The 21,356-nt window shown below is 27.0% G+C and overlaps 1 protein-coding gene across 5 annotated transcripts; it reads left to right on the plus strand.

The window, feature by feature from the left end:
• The first annotated feature begins 12,896 nt into the window (after positions 1 to 12,896).
• LOC130982914 (superoxide dismutase [Fe] 3, chloroplastic) lies at positions 12,897 to 21,329 on the plus strand. 5 transcript variants are annotated; one of them, XM_057907049.1, is made up of 10 exons: positions 12,897 to 13,254; positions 13,801 to 13,987; positions 14,669 to 14,810; positions 16,451 to 16,531; positions 16,832 to 17,023; positions 19,381 to 19,552; positions 20,590 to 20,663; positions 20,741 to 20,767; positions 20,893 to 20,916; positions 20,993 to 21,329. In XM_057907049.1, the coding sequence occupies exons 3-10, from the start codon at positions 14,718 to 14,720 to the stop codon at positions 21,116 to 21,118; spliced, it is 789 nt and encodes a 262-aa protein (XP_057763032.1). In that variant the 5' UTR covers positions 12,897 to 13,254; positions 13,801 to 13,987; positions 14,669 to 14,717; the 3' UTR covers positions 21,119 to 21,329. The 5 variants fall into 5 exon arrangements, with proteins under 5 accessions (XP_057763032.1, XP_057763033.1, XP_057763035.1 ...); XM_057907050.1 differs by having other exon boundaries at positions 14,704 to 14,810; XM_057907052.1 differs by having other exon boundaries at positions 16,454 to 16,531; positions 20,993 to 21,328.
• The last annotated feature ends 27 nt before the right edge of the window (positions 21,330 to 21,356 follow it).

A 21,356-nucleotide genomic window follows, 5' to 3' on the forward strand; every position in this document is an offset into this window, starting at 1 on the left:
GTAAAGATTTTTCCCAACCATTTTATTTAGGTAAATTGCCCTTAATTTTTTATTAGACACAGTCAACAAGGCTGCGTTTGTTTCTGAAAACAGGATAGGACAAGACACTAAGAACAAAACAAGACAAGACACTGATGGACAGAGACACAAAATTTTGTGTTTTTATATTTTATTTAGTAATAAACTAGAACAAATTATGAAAATATAATTTATTCTTATTTTTTTCATTCAAAAAATTTGAGATGAAAGATATAATAATAAAAAATATAATTATAAAAAATTAACAAGAATAACGAAAGAAAAAATAAAAAATAAGTTGTGTTTCTTGTTAGTATCTCTGTGTCCTTTCTGTCAGAATGGACACAAAATACACTAATTTAGTGTCTCTGGACATATTATTTCTATCTATATTTCTCCTGTCAAACACAATTTTATATCTCTGTGTTCTTATATTAGTGTCCTGTCTCTGTAAACAAACGCAGCCTAACATACAAGTCAATGTGTTTAATGATGATATATAAAAATTTTTGTGATTGAGTTGTAACTTTTCTTAAAAGATAAAAGATTTTTTAATATTAATAAAAAAATAATGTATAATAATACAAATACTATATATATATATCGAAAAAATCATCACAGGTATAATAGTATTGAAATATATTAATATATTTAGGAATGATCATCACAACTTAATCTATCTATTCTATCTATTCTATTATATAAAAATCGGATGTCAACACTTAATGATGGAACTGACGTAGCATGCTCTGGAGAGTGTTTCCCGATTTAATTATTTTAACTCATTCAATACAATTTATTACCATGACTTAATTATATTAGCTAATTGATTTGATTAGATATTTAAATATTAATATAATTTATTATAATATATTACTTAATTAAATTTACTACATTAATTATAATTTGTTATATTAGTTAATTAATTTATTCATTTATAAAGTCTGAAATAAAATAAATAATTTATTGTTTATTCTAATTGAATTCATTAAATTTAATTATACATTATATACGAATTAATAATAATTTGTAAATCACTTTATATTATATATGTATTAACAAAATATTATATACGTCTTAATGTGTTAATTAAATATTATATACGCACAGAAAAATAAATACAAAGATGATTTATATAATATTAATAATATTATATTAGCACGGTATTTTTTTTTTTGATATCATATAGTATTGATCATGATAATATTATTATATAGTATTATATAAACTTTCTAATATCTATTCTATTATATAAAAATCGGATGTCTGCATTTAATGATGAAGCTGACGTGGCATGCTTCGGAGAGTGTTTCCCGATTTAATTGTTTTAACTCATTCAATACAATTTATTACACTGACTTAATTATATCAACTAATTGATTTGATTAGATATTTAAATATTTCTTTTCTTAATATAATTTATTATAATTTATATTACTTAATTAATTATACTACATTAATTATAATTCGTTATATTAGTGAATTAATCTTTTCATTTATAAAGTCTAAAATAAAATAAATAAATTGTTATTTATTCTAATTAAATTTGTTTATATACTATATATGAATTAACGTCTATTCTATTATATAAAAATCGAATTTCTACACTTAATGGTGAAGTTGACGTAACATGCTTCGGAGAGTGTTTTTCGATTTATTTCTTTTAACTCATTAAATATAATCTATTATGAGATTAATTATATCAACTAATTGATTTGATTAGATATTTAAATATTACATAATTATTATAATTTATATCAATTTATTTTAATAGTATTTCCTAATTTTTTTTAATATTCTGGTAGTATTTTTTAATTTATTAAATCAAATTAGGTATAAATTATGTATATTAATTAATTGATTTGATTAAATTATTAATAATTAAAATAATAAATCTATAAATAAAATAAGCAAATGAGATATTTTTAACTAATAATTAAATCAAATTAAATTATATGTATTGAGTCAAATTCAAATCATGTGAATTAAATACTAAACTAAAATATGATCATTTCTTGCTTATTCAAATTAAATGCAATAAATACAAATTAATTTTATTAGATAATTATGATTTTCTGGTCTTCTATATATAGACAACCAAACAAAATGATAAGAATCATCATTTTTATCGCTCTTGCTATTTCAACTCTTCTTTTCTTCTTTTTTTATGTAAAATTTCTTTTATGGATAAATAAAAAGGTATAGATGAATAATATTTCGTTGATTGTTTGTTTATAACTCAAAATATCTCAATTTAAGCCTTATCGTTGCTGATGGAATTGGATGACAATGTGCTCGGCATACTTGCGGCTTAAGAAATCAAGTCATGTGCTCGAGGTGCACCGATGCAAACTTTTGGAGCACTGCCGTTGAATTCATTGTATAGCTACAACAAATTATGATATAGTTAAAAAACGTTTATGCATGCATGTTATTCTTCTTTATATATGTATCCCTCTATTTTTACAATTCACATTTTTATATATTAGATTCTTTTGACATCTTTATAATAAATAATTATTTATTTTTATAATTACTATTTATAAAATTTATTACATAATTTTCTCCTCTTAATATCAATATTTAATGAATATAAGATACAAAATATTATTTATATTATTTAACATACAAAACAAATATCTTAAGTCATTATGTAGAACAAGAAGTATAATAGTGCAAATACTTACTTACTTATTTATTTTATTTATCTATTCTATTATATAAAAATTGAGTTTCTACATTTAATGATGGATTTGACATAGCATGCTCCACAGAGTGTTTTCCGATTTAGTTATTTTAACTCATTCAATACAATTTATTACAATGACTTAATTATATCAACTAATTGATTTGATCGGATATTTAAATATTAATATAATTTATTATAATTTATATTACTTAATTAATTAGACTACGTTAATTGTAATTCATTGTATCAGTGAATTGATTTTTTCATTTATGAAGTCTAAAATAAAATAAATAATTTATTGTTTATTCTAATTAAATTCATTAAATTGGATGACGCATAGCAACGCATACGGTGGCGGAATAGACACAACAATGGTAGTGACTGGGCAGGTGGAATAACAGCGACGAGATGGAAGTTGCATGTTCTTCTCTACTGCATTCGAAAGTAAGTCAAGCAATATTTTATTCTTCTGGGTTTTTGGGAGTAAGGTCACAGAATTGAGGGCAAGAAAAGTTAGGTGGCTATTTAGTTTTTCAAGGCTTTTTTTTTGTTCTAGATTTCTAAATACCTAAAAGAGTACCGTGTTAAAGATTGTATATCCTTTATTTCTTTCTTTTTTTTAATGTAAATGAATATAAAATAGATTAAAAATTGTGTACGAAAAAGTTAAATTAAGTTAGACAAATATATTATTATTATTATTATTATTATTATTATTGTAATTGAATAAATTAAAAAAATTAATTAAAAAACATCGTTATCCTTGAATTTAACTCTATCTATTATGCAAAATCTCTATTTATATGATTTATTTCTCATTATATCTAGATTACATCTCATTAATAATTATAGATAAAAAAATTTTATTAATTGCATTTTAAGTTTTCAATTATATGTCAGAATTAATTTTTTTAATCTAAAGTTAATGTAAAAAATAAAAAGAAATTCACATCAAATTATTTAGACTCTAGAGTCATTAATAAGTTTTTTGACCAATAAGATGTCATTCATAATTTTCTCTAAAAGTTTAAGTTGTATAAATATAATTAGATAATTTTAATAAGAATAATATTATACATTTAAATTTATCTATTCTATTATATAAAAATTGGATTTTTGTACTTAATGATAAAGCTGACATAGCATGTTTCTTAGAATATTTTTCGATTTATTTCTTTTAACCCATTAACTATAAGTTATTACGATAAATTAACTATATCAACTAATTAATTTGATTAAATATTTAAATATTATATAATTTATTATAATTTATATCAATTTAATTTGGTAGTATTTTTTAATTTATTTATTTTAATATTTTGTTAGTATTTTTAATTTATTTCTTTTAATTTATTAATCCAAATTTATTGTGTGTACTAATTAATTAATTTGATTAATTTATTAGTCATTAAAATAATAAATCTATGAATAAAATAGGCAACTGAGATATTTTCAACTAATTATTAAATCAAATCAAATCAAATTATATATATTGAACTAAATTCGAATCATGTGAATTATGGACCAAATTAAAATAAAATAATTTCTTACTTATTCAATACACTTTTTGTATTTATAAATAAATTGTTGTCTACTTCAATATATGAAATTTTTATGAATTTTTTATTACGCAATTCACTTTAACACAAATAAATTAATTTATAAAAATTTAAACTTGAACGCTTGATTAAACTCAAATTTTAATTTATTTTGTCATATTATTATATAAATATTAAATTCTTTGATTAAACACTTATTTGATTACGAAATGATATTATATATTACTTTATATTGACAATTAAATTTCAGTTACTACACAAATATTATATTTTAGGTAATTGTATATTTTTTTGTTATATTAAAAATTATTATATAATTTTAAAATCATTTAGTTATGTTTATTTTTTTAAAAGTATTGTCATTATTGGAGAGTAACTAATGTTTGTGATAGTATAAAATTAAAAAATAAAAATACAAAATATTAATAAGTGTGTTTTGAAGTATAAATCTTGAAGTAAATATATGTAATTATAATTAATGATCATAATTAAAAGTCTTTATTTTATTTCAATTTGTTCAGGACATGTTTGTCTTAAATTTTATTTTTTTATTAATTAGTATTTTTTTGTACATTTAATTATCATTAATTTATATAAATCAAAATGTATAACTTAAAAAGATAGATACGTGTATAAAAAATAAAAAAATATTTTTTTTGTTCGTTAGTAAAAAATGTATGTCATTTTATTTTTTTTTGGCATCAAATTTTATATTTTTACCATAAGTTAGAGTAAATTATTAAATATAAATTAGATTTACTACTTATTATCCTAATTTGAATTCATTATATTCGATTTATATGGAAATGTAAATGAAGACAATTAGATAACGTTATTGGGTTTAGGGGATTCAGGTAATTTTAGGGTGACTTTGGTTTATCAACATAAATTAGCCTAATATGTGATATTAGTTATTGTTATATATAATAGAATAGATGACATATTTATGCATTGTTTAGATTAGAAGAATTTGTAGAGGAATAACATGCTGGAGAAGAAAATAGATGGAAAAATTAATTTTTCATTATTTGGTTCAACAAAGAAATTGAATGAAAAACATAAAAGTGTATATGGAGCTCACGTAAATTTTTTTTCTTCAAAGTTGCGAAAAAAACTGATTCAAAAGTGCAAACATGGATAAAAATACAGAGTTACCATTTGAATTATAATTTTTCTCTATTATGATTTTTTCTCTTCTTACTTTTCCTTCCATTCAAACAAAAGAAATTTTTTCCTCTATTTTCTTTTCATTCATTTTTTTCATCTAAACAACACACACAAAAAATATACTTTTCTTTTCATTTTCTTTCCTCTTATTTTTTTATCTTATATCCAAACAATAGTTTAGTGTTTATCCATTTATCTTTTATTAATATTGTTATAATAAGGATACATGTAACTTTATAAAAATGATATAACCTAGACTTTGATTATCTGAGAATTTATTGAGTGGCTAGAATAGCTCCACGTCATGAACCAATGAATGCTAGCAATAAGGATGATCACAAAAACAGCCGAAACGGGTATTTGCAGGAATTACTCGCGTTTTGGAGCTAGATGGGGACTCCCGAAATCCTCACGACCTGCCATGCGAAAATGGATGGGGACTAGGAGTGGCAAACGGGTCAAAACCTGTCGAGCTGGTTGCATAACCCGCCAAAAAATGCGAGTTGGGCTGAAAATTTATGACCACCAAACTTAAAAATCCCGCCTACCCTGCACCGCCTAATCCACGGGATTTGGAGGACTTCGACGGGACGGGGCAGGCTTTCCCGCCCGCAAGCTTTTATTTTGGTAGAGACATAGAGACATTTTTTACAAATTTTTATAATGTTATTGATCTACAAGAGGATGAAGATGATAATTGAAGGAGTTTTAAGTTATATTTTGAATTATGTTTATGTTTGATTGATTATAAACTTGAAGATGTTTAATTATATATTTTGGATAATATTTTTTTGCTTTGGACAATGCTGGTTTTATTATTTTGTTTCAAAAAAATTGATTTATAAGTATATTTATTACATATTTATAATTATAAAGACGTTAATGTGCGTGAATTTAAAAATTATAATTTTTTTATATTTTTAGAAATTATAAATTTATTGAAATTGTTGTGAAATTATATATATTGTTTAATATTTAATGGTTTATAAAAAAAAGAAGATCCCGCTAGCCTACCATTAGGTAGGCGGGGGAAAAATTCAGAACCGTTTTACTAGGCGGAGCGGGCTTTTGGCAAGACAGGGCGGACTTTCCCATTTGCCACTCCTAATAGGGGCACGGACATAAGTACCCGCCCCATGAAACTTATTAAATATACGCGAATATAAAATTATTAATTTATCCTATTTTATATATATGTAAATCTATTTCTTGAATTTAGTAACCTTAATTTCTGCCTCCAATTTGAATTTTTCCTTTTTCTTCCAGACTCATTCTCAGCCTTGATCCTCTCTCTCTCTAACTCACTTTCTCTACCTCTCATCAAGTCCGTCACTATGTCGCTCAGTATCGTCCTAAAAAATTATGTTATGTTATTATGTTGGATTTTTTTATGTTTTCTCCTTTTGAAATGTTATTTTTCATAACGAATATGTTATAAATTGTGTTGAATTATATTGAATTGATTATTTTATGATTTATTATATTATGTCTTTTTGTGTTAATTTTTTAAAAAATTTTCAAAGAATATTAATAGATACCCGAAGAGATCTACGTTCTCTTAGGAGTAATTAAATAGGAACTTACAATGACGGAGAAAGAACAGAGACATTTTTTTAAATAGGAATGAAGGATGAAAAGTGGGTTTCTCACGCTCCCCTGAGTTCTCATTACCATATCTAACTAGCAACGGAGATCCAATTTGAGCCGATTTAAGAGGAAACACATGGACTTCATTTGCATTGGGTCTTTAAGGTAACGAACTCAAGTCAGATTTGGGACCCTAACAATAGATTTTAGTTGATCTTGCTTGCATTGAGGTCTTACCAGGTTCAAATATATCTTAAATTAATATTTTGAGTCATTGTTATAGCAAATACCATACTATTTAATATTATAACACTTAGTATATATAAAAGTTAGATATATTTACAAGACATTTTTTAATTCAAATTAAAAAAATTAATTATCTCTTTTTTAGTTTTAAATATTATTTTCTAATGTAACAAAAAAGTGAAAATAACAATAATCACTCACATAATTAAAATAGAGAATTTTAATATATACATGACACTATATATCAAGAATTATTATATATGATATATAATTTTTTTTCTTTTCTGTAATGACTATTTATATAATTTATTGAACAATTTTAATTTTTCATCTTAATATTTAATAAATTTAACATACAAAATAAATAACTTAAGTTATCATCTAGCACAATAAGTATAATAGTGCAAATATTTATTTATTTATTAGTAGTAAAAAATATATAAATAGTATAAATTGATATTTTTTTAGTATAAAAGCAATAATAAAGATTATTAATTAAGTTAATTACATAATTAAAAAATTAAGAAGAATTTATTAAATAATAATAAAAAATAAGATTACTATTTTCACATATTACAAAATTTATAAAAAAAATTGGATAATAAATCAATTCTCACTAGATTATATATTAATTCTGTCAAAAAAAATAAATAATCAATACATTGGATATTATTATTTACGTACTAATATATATATATATATATATATATATATATAATCGATTATTAAGTTTATAATTAATTTTTAATCTAATTTTTGGTAATTAAAATTTAAATGATTGAAATTATTAAATGATGAATAGTTTGCATCTAACTAATTTATTTTTATTGAAATTAAAAAATGATGAGTTGTTAATCAATTCTAAATTTAAATTTAAATTTGAGTAAGAAAATAAAAAAATATTTTACATTTTATCTCACTAACCAAAATTAATTTTAAGATAAGAAATTACTTTGTACATCATATATATTGTAAGATAGTATGGTCATTTGTTATTTTTTAATAGTAAATATTGGCAAATAAAATGGTGTAAGAAATTAGAAGAAAATGTATTTACAAGTTTAGAAAATATTAATTTATTTTTCAATAGAATAAATTATATATTGAATAACAAAAGTTGTTATCGGTTTCTTTTCACACTAACTAATACTCAACGATGGTGTTTCGATACACCATATTTCCAAAAAATATTAATCGATCTAATAACTTTTGTAATGACATAAGTTTATGAATTTGAAAATTTAAAAATTATTTCATAAAATGTGAAGTTTTAACAAGTAACAATGTTGATCATATTGTTTTGATTTCAAGAATGAATACGATAGTAATAAATAAAATTGTCCCAAGAAAATTTCAACAAAGACAAAAATTCATAAGTATTTCTATTAATGAAAAATTAATCTATTTTAAAGACAAATACAATTTTTTCTACAGATTTTTTAACTTGGCAAGTCGAGAATTAATCCACCACATATTAATGTTCTATTTATTAAGGGTCTGTCGCTAACTAATGGATTGTGATACACAAGGCGAGATTCGAACTCCAAATACTTGCTTAAGCGGGCAAATGAAATGACCATTCAATAAATTTAAATTGATTAAAATAAATATTAATTATTTTTAATATTTTTAAGTTGTAAAATATTTATAATAATAATTACTATGTATATTTTTTATTTAAATTTTAATAAAAAATTTTATATAATTTTATGTATTATCCCGTGTAGGACACGGGAACATACACTAGGGATAAAAATCGGATGTCTGCACAAAATTTAGATCTTGAATTACTGAATAGCATAAATTGCTCTGGTTTGCCTCCATATAAATTAATACTCAAGGTTGGTGATCCGGTGATGTTATTGAGGAATATTGACCAATCCAGTGGTATTTGTAATGGTACATGGCTACAAGTTAGGAAGCTTGGAAATCATGTCATAGAATGTGAAGTCTTAACGGATAACAATGTTGATCATATTGCTTTGACTCCAAAAATGAATATGGTACCAACAAATGAAACCGTCCCAGTTAGATTCCAACGAAGACAGTTTTTCATAATAGTATCGTTTGCCATGATAATTAATAAGTCTCAGGGACAAACTTTATCTCATGTTAGATTGTATTTGCCCAAACCAGTTTTTACACATGGCCAACTATATGTGGCACTTTCAAGAGTTAAGAGTAAGAGATATTTAAAAGTTTTACTTATGAATCACGTAGGAATGTCTATAAATTTAACTATCAATGTTGTTTATGGAGAAGTCTTTGAAAAAATAAGATTTTAATATAAATATTTTAATTTTATTTTAAATTCTGTATCAATGTATAATTATTTTACTTAAAAAAAGTGTAAAATAATTATTACTCACTATTTTTAAATTAAACTTTAATTTTGAGAATAATTTTATAAATTTCTTAACATAATAATTATTTTATGTTTTTTTTAAAATATTTAAACATATAATTTTTTTTTACTTTTATAAATTTTTCCGTGCTGAGCACGGGTTCATACACTAGTTAGTATAGAAAATTGGAAAATTATTCTTTATGGCAATCATTCTTTGTGGAATAGTGTGTCCCTTGTATAATATTGATAATTGTTGCTTAATTTAAAGTAATTGTATGTTGGTATCTTAAATTTATTTTCAATAATGACCTAAATAGATAAATCTAATTGAATTGAATGATTATATAAAATATTTTATATTATTAATATACTAAAATTAAATTCATTTTTTGGTACAGAATTTTATAGGTAAATTTTATACAAGATTAAGTTATTTTTTATTTTTTTATTTGTTTTATCTATGTTACTTTATTTAATTTTAAGTAGCGTCATATTTACAATTACCGCCTGTATGATATTTTATAAAATATGAAAATCAATTTTTTTATAATTTAAATATCAATGTTTGAATAGAAGAACTTAACAGACTCACAATGAGAGAGAGAGAGGAAAATTTACTTACAGAAAAGAAACTCGCATGAGAATAGTGGCGACAGGCTTAACAACGACGGTAACGGGATGTGTAGCGATGATGACATAAGCTGTGAACAGTGACGGACCCAGAAAAATTTAGTAATGGAGACAAAAATATAATAAAATTTAGGTATAGATATTTTTTTTGTTTCCACAATATTCAACAAGTTAAGGACTAATTCGTCATGAATTTGAATTCCATTTAAGAATCTACAATTGGCTGGCAACGAGTTGCTATACATACGAGACAGAATTTGAACCCTCAATACTTATTTAAACAGACGACTAAGTCGATCACTTGATCAATCTAAATTGGTTTAGATATATTCAAAATTTAAAATTAGAACTATTTAATACATATTGATAAGAACTAAAAATATACACACAATCATTATTATAATATTTAAAATAATAAAAAAATAATTTCATACGCATAATATAATATTTAAAATAACAAAAAAATATTTATAAGGACTTTTTTTATTTTTAACATGATTAAATATTATTTTTTATATATATTTTTAAACAATTATTTTACTGAATTGTCAAATCTACTTATTATAATTTTTATAGTATAAATAAATTTTTTAACCAAAATAATTACAGTATATTAATACATAGATAATATTTTTTTTATCTTAAACAATTTTTAAAAAATCACTAATAATTTAAGTTGTATTTAATTAGAAAACTAAGTTTTAATTTAATTATTAATTAATTAACTAATATAATAAAATTAATTATCACTAATTTTTGAGTGTATTTATTTATTTTTTATACTAAATCAAATTTAACAATATAATTATTATGTGTTAAGTTTAACAAAATATTTTTTAACATAAAATTACAAAATAACTATTTATATTTTATTTTGAGACAAATATAATATAATAAGTGGTATATATGTATATAAGTATTAATTTTTTTTTAAAAAATTTGTGGGGGCAAATGCCCCCTCTATATTAAACGTGGGTCCATCTCTGCCTGTGAAGGAAGATGGGAGTTATGAATAGGTAAGCGGCGATTGACTCAGCAACAACATGACAGGAGTTATGCGGTTTTTTTGTGAAGAAGTCGAGAAGAAGAAGATTTTAGGTGAGAATGATTGAGTTTATCTTGCATGGCTATAGAGTATAGACTGAAGCTATGAATCACGTGTGATGTGAGGCAAATCTTAATTCCTAAAAAGTGTTTATATGTATATATTCGGAGCGGGTACACCCTACACCCGACGATACCTGTCTTGAGCAAAATCTGCCCCGACTCGGGTCAAGTTATTACCCTTTTCATCCGGGTATGGACAGGTCGGGTACCTGCGTATTCGAAAACTCCTGCCAAGTCTAACCACGTATTGATACTCCTTTTATTAAGGGTTTATCGCTAGCCAATGGATTGCTATATACACAAGATGAGATTCTAACTCCTAATAGATGTTTAAACGAGTGAGATGATCACTTAACAAAGTCAAATTGATTAAGATAAATACTAATTATTTTTAATATTAAAAATTTTGAGAGTTTGATTTTAATTATAACTTTATAAAATATTTATAATAATAATTACTATATATATTATTTAATTTTTTAATAAAATTTTTAATATAATTTTATGTATTATCCCGTACAAGGTACGGAACATACACTAATTAAATATAATAATACAAGAATGCATATAAAAAAATAAAAATATTCTAGTATAAGAAATTGATCACGATTTATATATAATAACACAATAATATTATATATAAGGAATGAAATAATTATTGAAGTACTAAATATAACCACCGCTTAAATGTGCATTAATATTTGTTGATAATATATATAACGTAATAATTATCATGGTATAATAATATTAAAATATAAAAAAAATATTATTTATACACTAAAATTACTCATTAAAATCAGTTACTAATATATTTGTGTATAAATATATATGTGATTTAATTTATTTTTAATGTGTATTTATATTCTAAAATATATTTTATATTAATGTCTGATTTTGGTGACTGATTTTGGTGTACACATAACATAACCCTAAAATATAATAATATGCAATGAAATATTCATCACGGCTTAAATAATTATGTAATTCAAACTATAATAATTTTACTAAATGAAATATAATTATGAAACACTAATAATATAAACAAATAATTTTATACTATTTTAATATTTTATAATAAATTTTTTAGCTAAACTATAAAATAGAAAAACTAATTTTGCATGATTTATTATATAAGAAGATTATAGATATATAAATATTTAATATATATAATTTCATTTAAATAATATTACAAAATCTAATGAAAAAAACTATGGTCAAAATCTAATTCTGTTGTCGTACCAAAAAACACTAGATGAAGATTTTTGGGTAATTACTATTGTTCTAAAAATCAAACTCGGTTCAACCTAATTAATTGAGAACCGATCATTAGACTGGTCCGATTGGGCTCGAAAATCATTTGAAAAAATCGATAAAAAAATTGGTTGAATCGGTGGTTAATCGATGAACCAGTAAAACCGGCCAATTTTTTAAAGGTCTTCGGGTTCGGTAATCCTCCCCAAAGTGCCGTTTTGGGCTTTAGAAAAAAAAAAAACAAAACGGCAAAACCCTAAAACTAAAGAAGGAAACTAACACAGCCACACCCACACCCATACGCACTCACTCAGCATCAACTATCCTCTCCTCTCTGAAACTACACAGCAATACAGCATCAACTAAACCTAACCCCCAGCCACCTAGCCCTGCAGCCCGCCGCCCCCAGCCACCGCAGTCTCTGCCGCCACTGCAGCCACGCAGCCCCCGCACCAGCCCTCGCAGCTCCCCACACCCACGCAGCCTCCACCGTTACCGTAGAAGATCCGTCGCCGTTGTAGGAAGCTGTGTCGCCGTGATTGGAAGCTCCCTCGCCGTCGTTTGGAAGCTCGTTGGCCGTCTCCTCTGTTCGAGCTCTCTCTCTCTCTGTGTCGCCGTTGTGTTTCTGCCACTGCCCTTCCTCCTCGCAGCCGGTGAGTAATGTGATAAATTGAGAACATTGAATGCTGTGTAGTTTGTTAAACAGTCACTTTGCTGTTCATAATTTTGTTCATTTTTTTATTCATACTTGTTCATAAGCACTGATAATATTGAATGCTGTGTAATTTGTGAATTTTGTTCATAAAATGTCTGTTTGCTGTTCATAATTTTGTTCATATTTGTTCATAAACAATGATAATATTAAATGCTGTGTAGTTTGTTAATTTTGTTCATAAAATTTTTGTTTGCTGTTCATAAGCACTGTGATAATTCTGTTGCTGAGTTAATTGACTTAATTCTATTCATAAATTTTTTGTTTGCTGAGTTAATTTTGTTTGCTGAGTAGTTTTGTAAGCACTGTGATGAAAGTTTGTAAGCTGAGTTAATTTTTTTTGGTAAGCGCTGTGATATTTAATTAAACCGGTTGAATCCCGATTGAACTCCGGTCGAACAGGTAAACTGTTTAACCAGTGATTTTACCGGTTTATTGATCGGTTCGGTTCTCGCAACCTTGGTAATTACTCTTGGTTGTTATCCAGTACCCAGACCCAAGTCCCAACCTTAGATTGCTGCACTTCTGTGACTTCATCTTCTCCCTTTTCCTTTGCCAACTTCGCTGCTCCGTTCAACTCCTGCACCGTCGCCGTCCTGCATTGCTACTCCGCATCTCTGCTCTTCTCTTCGCCGGCATCTCTCACCTCTCCGGCCATTTCTCCCCTGTCCCTGGTAAGATTCACTGCTCTCTCCTTTTCTGCTTGGATTTTGGCATTTTACTTCATTAATTTGATTTCATGCTAATTAATAATTAGTTTCTGATAATGTAATTTTTCATATTTTAAAATTCTATTTTTTCCCCATGAATTTGATTTTGATTTTTTGATGTTGGTGGCTGTTGTTTTTGTTAATGAATGTGGTTCTGATTTTGTTGGCTATTCTGTTTACAGATATATGATTCTATTTCCATTTTTTCACCATATCTCCCTTTCTGCCATGCTGTGTTCATGCCATTCCTCCTGTGCAATACAAGAAACTCCCATGACTGTGTAGTGTGTGGTTTATCATTAATTAGAAGAGGCCCTGTTTTGCTTTTTTTTGTTATTTAACATTAATTAGTGATCTTTTAAGTTATGTGCGTTTAGTTAAGAACTTTGATGGGATGAACTTGAATGTGAAATTTTAGGAATGAAATAGACAAAATATTACTTGGGAATGTGAAATTTTGAATTTTATTGTTATTGAATCATTGAATTTAGATATCTAGAAATTAATATTGATATATTTTAAAGAGTTTTATTTTATATTTAATTAAATTGGTTCGATGACAGTTCACTTGGTTACACCATTGAACCTTTGAACCAGTCACTTGACTAGTTCACTGACCGATTTGGTTCTTGCAACCTTGGGCAGAACCATATTGATATGCTGTGTGTGTAAATTGCTAGGCAACAAAGTAGCAATGAGTTCTTGTTACTTCAGCCCTCTGCATACTACTTGTCATCTCACTTCTACAGGCTTATCTACAAAGTTCAAGATTCCGAAGCTTCACATGGTAAATTTCTTGGGCTAATACTTTATTGTCATCCTTATTATTAATTTCTCCCTTTAAAATTACTTTAATCACCCAGTGTAGCATGTGTTCACACATTAATTGTCAACATCTAGTTTCAGGTAGCATATTTCTCGTTTGATCGATGTTTGAAGTTACACCACATGAACCATATTCACCTTTGATTGAAAAGGTGTTTCAGATTATCCACATGAACATGCTTAAACTATTAATTATTTTCTACAAAAATAGAAGGTTAAGAAACTACCATTTTGTGTTCCCCCAAAAGATTCATTTTTTGACAAAATAGTCTCTGAAAAAAAATGCCATTTTGACCCTCCAAAGATGATCTTAATTTTACAAAATGTACTATTTTTTCCTAACCAATTCATGCATTTGATCCAATTTTTGTAAAAACATTTGCATAATTATTTAAAAGGTATATATAGAAAAATTGAGTTAAAATACTAAAATTCGATTTTTGTACCCTTTTTAAATTTCATTTTAAATGTTTTGCCATTCACATAATAGAAATTGTAAAATTAAATCAACTTAACGTAAAATCATCAAATTTGGAGAATCGAAATATATCATTTTTCTTTCTAAGTAAACTTGAAAAATTCTGTCGGAATTTGATCTTTAGAGCCTTTTTAGAGCATGTCTCTTCATATTTGGTGCATTTTGTTCGATAGAGATGATCCTTGATGGGCCAAGATGTCATTTCCTTCTTTCTGGGTCCATTTTGGAAAGAACTGAAGCTTTTGGGGACCAAAATGGTAGTTTAGTCTCTCCGTTTTATTTTTTGAATAAGTGGTTGACACTTGACATTCAAAATGAATGAAGCAAACTTACAAGCTACACAAGAAAAGCCTTTAAATACAAAGACTAAAGAAACAAGTGAAAGTAATTAAATTACCAAGCACCCACCAATTTATAATAAAATGAAGTCAGTTTTATCTAGTTTGTGTCTTATTATATAACCTTCATTAATAAAACCCAATAGAAAACCTAATAATGGAAAAATAGTACACTTCCTACATAATTTTAACGGTAGATAAACCAAAAAACCATATATTTTTCTTATCCTTGTAAACTTTGGTAGGATTTCTTCTGAAGCCTGTGGAATCGCCTAGAGAGTCTAAAAAATGCAACTCTCAAACAAGAAACATAATCAACAGAATCACCCAAGGCCTAAATTCATCTTATACAAAGTCTTGCCAAGTAGGAAAGTCTTGCCAAGTAGGACTTACTGCATACTTTCTGTTGATATTGTTTGGTTTCCAGTCATGGAATTCATGTAAATATGACTTTTTTGTGTGGCTTTGTATTATTTTTGGCTGCTTGTCGACTATGTTTCTTCAAATCTCTATATTTTCTTGTGTGAAATGGGATAGGTTGATAATAACTTGTAGACACTATTGGGTAATATCATTCCTTAGGATAGAAAACTATGAATTGTTAGTGAAGGCTTACGAATATTGTATACTTGGGCAAGCTAAATAGGTATTGGCAATTGCCAAATACTTATTTTGTATTAATGAAATTGATTTCATGTCATTCCTGATTCCACATGAAGAGCCTCTTCAGTAAGGCAACTTCCTTACCGATTTGTGCTGATATCTTCCTTTTCAATTGTATTTAAGCAGAAAAAGAGGTGTCAAGTCTCTTCAAGATCTTCGAAAGTGACTGCATTTTATGGCTTGAGGACCCCTCCTTATGAACATGTAAGTGAATCACTTAGTTACTGGATTTCATGTTTCTATATGAAGATAAATAGGATTTTGGTGCAACATTTACCAAAAAACTAAAAACTAGAATTTCGCCACATATTATACAATAATGAAGATCTCATAATTTACATGAAAAAGAATTAAAAATCCCAGAAACCTTTGTGGCTCTTAGAAACTGGAAGCTTTTAAAACATTTTTCTTCATTTCAAATTACAAATTTGATTCTTGAACTTGTATTTTTTCCAAGTTTTGTTTGTTTGTCTTATACTTTTGCACTGCTTCATGCTCTTATAGGATGCACTAGAGCCGTATATGAGTAAGAGGACAATTGACATGCATTGGGGAGAACATCATCATAATTTTATAGAAGGTTTGAACAAACAGCTGGAGAAGGATGATATACTATATGGGTACACCTTGGATGAACTAGTCAAAGTGACGTACAACAATGGCAATCCCTTACCTGAATTCAACAATGCTGCTGAGGTACTGATTAGGTGTCATTTACTCCAAAAAATTCCCTTAACTTATATTTATCCATAAAAAGGAAAGAAATTTAAGGAAATTAAAAAGATCTAATACGAAGTAGCTATGATAATATACTACATATACAAATGGGAGCATCCCTGAGTAATTTACTAGCACTTTCAGAAACACCGAAAGTTTCATTTTGGAGCTACATAGGTCATAAAGGGACTTCATTCTTCATTCTTCAATACTGGGATGATGTATATGTCTCCACAAAGAACTTAAGATTTTCGGTACAATAGCATGTTAAGATATATACTGCTGTAGGTTAAACACAAAACATGACAATTATGGTTAAAAGAAGAATTAGGACATTAATTGTAACACCCTAATATTTCCAAACCAGGCTTAAGTTGTGCTTGGATTATGTTAGTGGTTAGCATTTAAGTTTGCGGAATTTAACTATATTTATAGAAAATAGTTTACAAAAAATAGTGGGTAATTAACATTTTTCCCCTTTCTTTTATCTTCTTGAAAGCCATTTTGAAAATAACTACGGTCATGATCATTAGGATTATTACTGGTATTTGAAACTTAGGGTATGCATAATGATAACACTGCAAAAGTTGAGCCTACAAATAAATGTCTTTTATGTGAGGTTGGCTATAAATATCAAGGTTGCGAGATATGGCTCAAATGTGATCAAAAGATAATTTTTGCTTCATGCTCCAAAAAGCAGATCTCTGAGACCTAGTTGACTTTGCCGCCAAAAGAAATCTCCATCTTTCTGATTTCCATAGTTAGTGTATGACTTAGAGTTCAATGAGGGTCCTTTCTTCGAGAATCTATGGGTGGAAATCCTTTCAGTTTAGTGAAGGACAGTATAACATGAGAGTGAGGAGGTGGGAAGAGATAAGGGCATAAGGCGAAAGTACGCGAATGACATATTGAAAAGATAACCAGAGATACAAGAGATAGATAGCCTAGGGATTTTCTATAAAAAGAAGATTAGAACGAGTCGGAAAAGGTTCAAATGTTCCTTAGGTGTGTTCAAATTGGGTTATGAAAAATCTAATTCGGGTTTAGGTGAAGTCTTTCTTCTAGAGTGTCACTTTGCAAGCTCTGTAGTGTTCTCTATATTTGGAAATAGGAAATAAATTATAGATAATCAAGTTAGCTTTAAAATGACCCTTAAACCAAGTCAAATGTATCTGTAGTTGGAGATATTTATAATTGATCATTTGTCAGGTTGGTTGGTTATAGCGTGATTTCCTACTCTAAACTTGCTACTATTTTGTCTCCCTAACATAATTCAAAATTGATCTTGTGGTGATCTGAAAGAATGAAGGAATTGTTCTCATCTTCTCATAGTGTCAAAGATCATTTAAATTCGATAAATATGGAATGAGTTATGACTATATTTGTAGAGTTATTATTGCCGGTTAAGAATTTACTTAAGTTTGTGTTGTCATACTTTCAAATTTTAAATTAGGGAAGTTAGTTTTCATGTGCATCATCTAGGTTTTTGCCATGAATTTAATTAATTAATAACGAATTTATTATTGAATAATTAAACTTATAAATGATCTTATGGATTTTGAATTTCTTTTGCATCTTAAGCTTGTGTTTATTAATGATCATTAAACTTTTATAATAACTTTTAATTTTAAATATCTACTTTTATTTATTAAAATTTTATGTTGTGATATTTCTTATTTTTCCCTAAGTTTATCAATAGACTACCTTATGACTTCTAATTTGTTTATTATCATACCAAACATTACAAAATGGGATGATTAACATGGTTAAAAAATTTAGGATGTTACATTAATGGTTTTGGTGGGGGCATTATTCCATGTCTGAGTCGTTTTCTCAAATCTGTGTCTAGTCCATATTTAAGTTTTTTTTATAGATATTTTGGAATATACATATAGTACTTCAAATATTAAATATTTTGTCTTGATCTATATAAGATTTTAAGGATTTTCATTCAGTCTTTGTAAATTACACCAGATAATCCACGGACTAATACAACAAAGACAACCTCACATTGAAAAAGAGGGACGAAATGATACCGGGAAAAAAAATCCTAACAACTTAGGAGGGAGTGGGGACCAAAAACATATTTAAGCCAAAATATGCAAACCAAGCAGACACTTAATAATCATTCTTGTTCTTGTTCTTGAACCATTTTCTTTTTGTGGCAACAAATAAGTTGTCAGTCCTATCTGTATGATTAAGCTAATCTTGTTTGTTCATATGATTGATAATAATGAAGAAGTTGCAATTGTGACTGTAAATGCTTTTTTTATTTAAACAGAAAAACACACATCATAGCTGTGTCAGGTAATTAATTGTGCCCCTTTCCCGCTCAGGTTTGGAATCATAACTTCTTCTGGGAGTGTATGCGACCAGATGGGGGTGATATGCCCGAGCTAGGTCTTCTTCAACAGATTGAAAAAGATTTCGGATCATTTACAAACTTTAGAGACAAGTTTGTAGAAGCTTCCCTCACACTATTTGGTTCTGGCTGGGTTTGGCTAGTTTGTAAGTCTACTCAATGCTTAAAAAATAATATGTTGGTTGCACAGAATTCATAAATGATCTTAATATGTGTATATAACCATTGGAGTTCCCCTATAATACATGTGTGGCTATGGAAGGACACACAGGTTTTCTAGAAGATTTCAGTTGACAGTAAATAAAGAGAAAAAAAGGATTAGTTCAGCTAGGATCAGTGATATTTTGGAGAGTAAGGGTCTCTTTGATCATGCTAATCAAGATCCTTAGTCAATAAACACATTTCTTGAGTACTTTTTGTCCCCCCTGCGGGCGCGTATTTTTTTTTAATAAAAAGAATAAAAAAAGAAATATTTCTGATTCCAGTCTAACATTATCAAAGTAAATCAATTTTTTCAAAAAGTAAGATGTTCAAATTGTTTTACTGGTGTGGTTCTTAAACCCTCATTGCCATTATGTAGAATACTTTTGTTTATTATTCCTGAGGCAGAGCTAAACTTTCCTCATTCCCAGTTCAAATATGGAACAATTGTTTGGATGATCTGTGTTTGATAGAACTATGTTCAAGTATATTATCTTAAACTATCGAATATTTATAATTTTAGGATTAAGGAATAAACAAAGGTGAAAGATTCACCAAATATGATTATAGATAATAGGAAAAGATCAGCCTAATATGTATTGCTAGGTCAAATAATGTAGTCCTATTGATGTGAGCCCATGTATGCAAAGAATAATGCCCTAATAATATGCATTAGGTATATGATAAAACAGAAATCTGAATTTAGAAATCCTAAATTTTGTTTTATCAATTAGATGATTAATCGACTTCACATTGCACTTTATAGATATTTTATTCAATATCCTCTTCCATAAACGTAATGTCATTAGGATTCCATTATCATCCTCCTGTGCTTAAAATTGTCAAGGTTGTTTGTGAATAATCCATTGATTTAATCTTTTATCAGTTGTCTTTTTCCTATTCTGTTGATACAATTCTTTTCCAGATATTTGTTCTAATAATGTCAATGGTTATTGCTAATATTCACATTTGATTGTTTTAGTGAAGCGAGAAGAAAGACGACTAGCCATAGTGAAAACTGCAAATGCCATTTGTCCAATTGTGTGGGATCACATAGTAAGCTAATTTCCACATTCCTCCAAATTGGTTGATTTATTATTGTCATTGGAACTGATAATATTTTTATGATGTAGCCAATTATCAACTTGGATTTGTGGGAGGTATAATCTCTCTTTCTCTCTATCACAACAAAACTTGTGGTCATGAGGATGTACATACAATTACATCGCAGGAACCTTTATGTTTATCATTACTAACTGGAAATGCTTTCTTCCCTTTTGTACAGCATGCTTATTATCTGGATTATAAGGTATGTTCATCATGGATTATCACTTAGTTTCCAGGAGAATATTAACTGAAAAATTCTGATGCGACTTTTTGGACAGAATGACAGGGCAAGGTATGTGAATGTATTTCTTGACCACCTTGTATCTTGGGATGCTGCATCAATGCACTTGACACGGGCAGAAGCTTTTGTGAATTTAGGGGAGCCTAAAATCCCTGTTGCATGAACTGCTGAAATGGTATATGTGATCCTCACTGCAAGGAATTCCCCGTGTGTTTTTTCCCAGTTGTCGATTTTTGCAATTTTAAGTCTACGATTAATGACAACTTGACATATCGGGGTGTATGTGACTTAGAACAGTTTAAAAGGGTTTAGGCTACCATTCTATTTGTATGCATGTAATATCTTCTACAGATATATATATATATATATATATATATATATATATATATATATATATATAT

Source organism: Arachis stenosperma, chromosome 5, assembly GCF_014773155.1.
Source record: "Arachis stenosperma cultivar V10309 chromosome 5, arast.V10309.gnm1.PFL2, whole genome shotgun sequence".
NCBI lineage: Eukaryota > Viridiplantae > Streptophyta > Magnoliopsida > Fabales > Fabaceae > Arachis > Arachis stenosperma.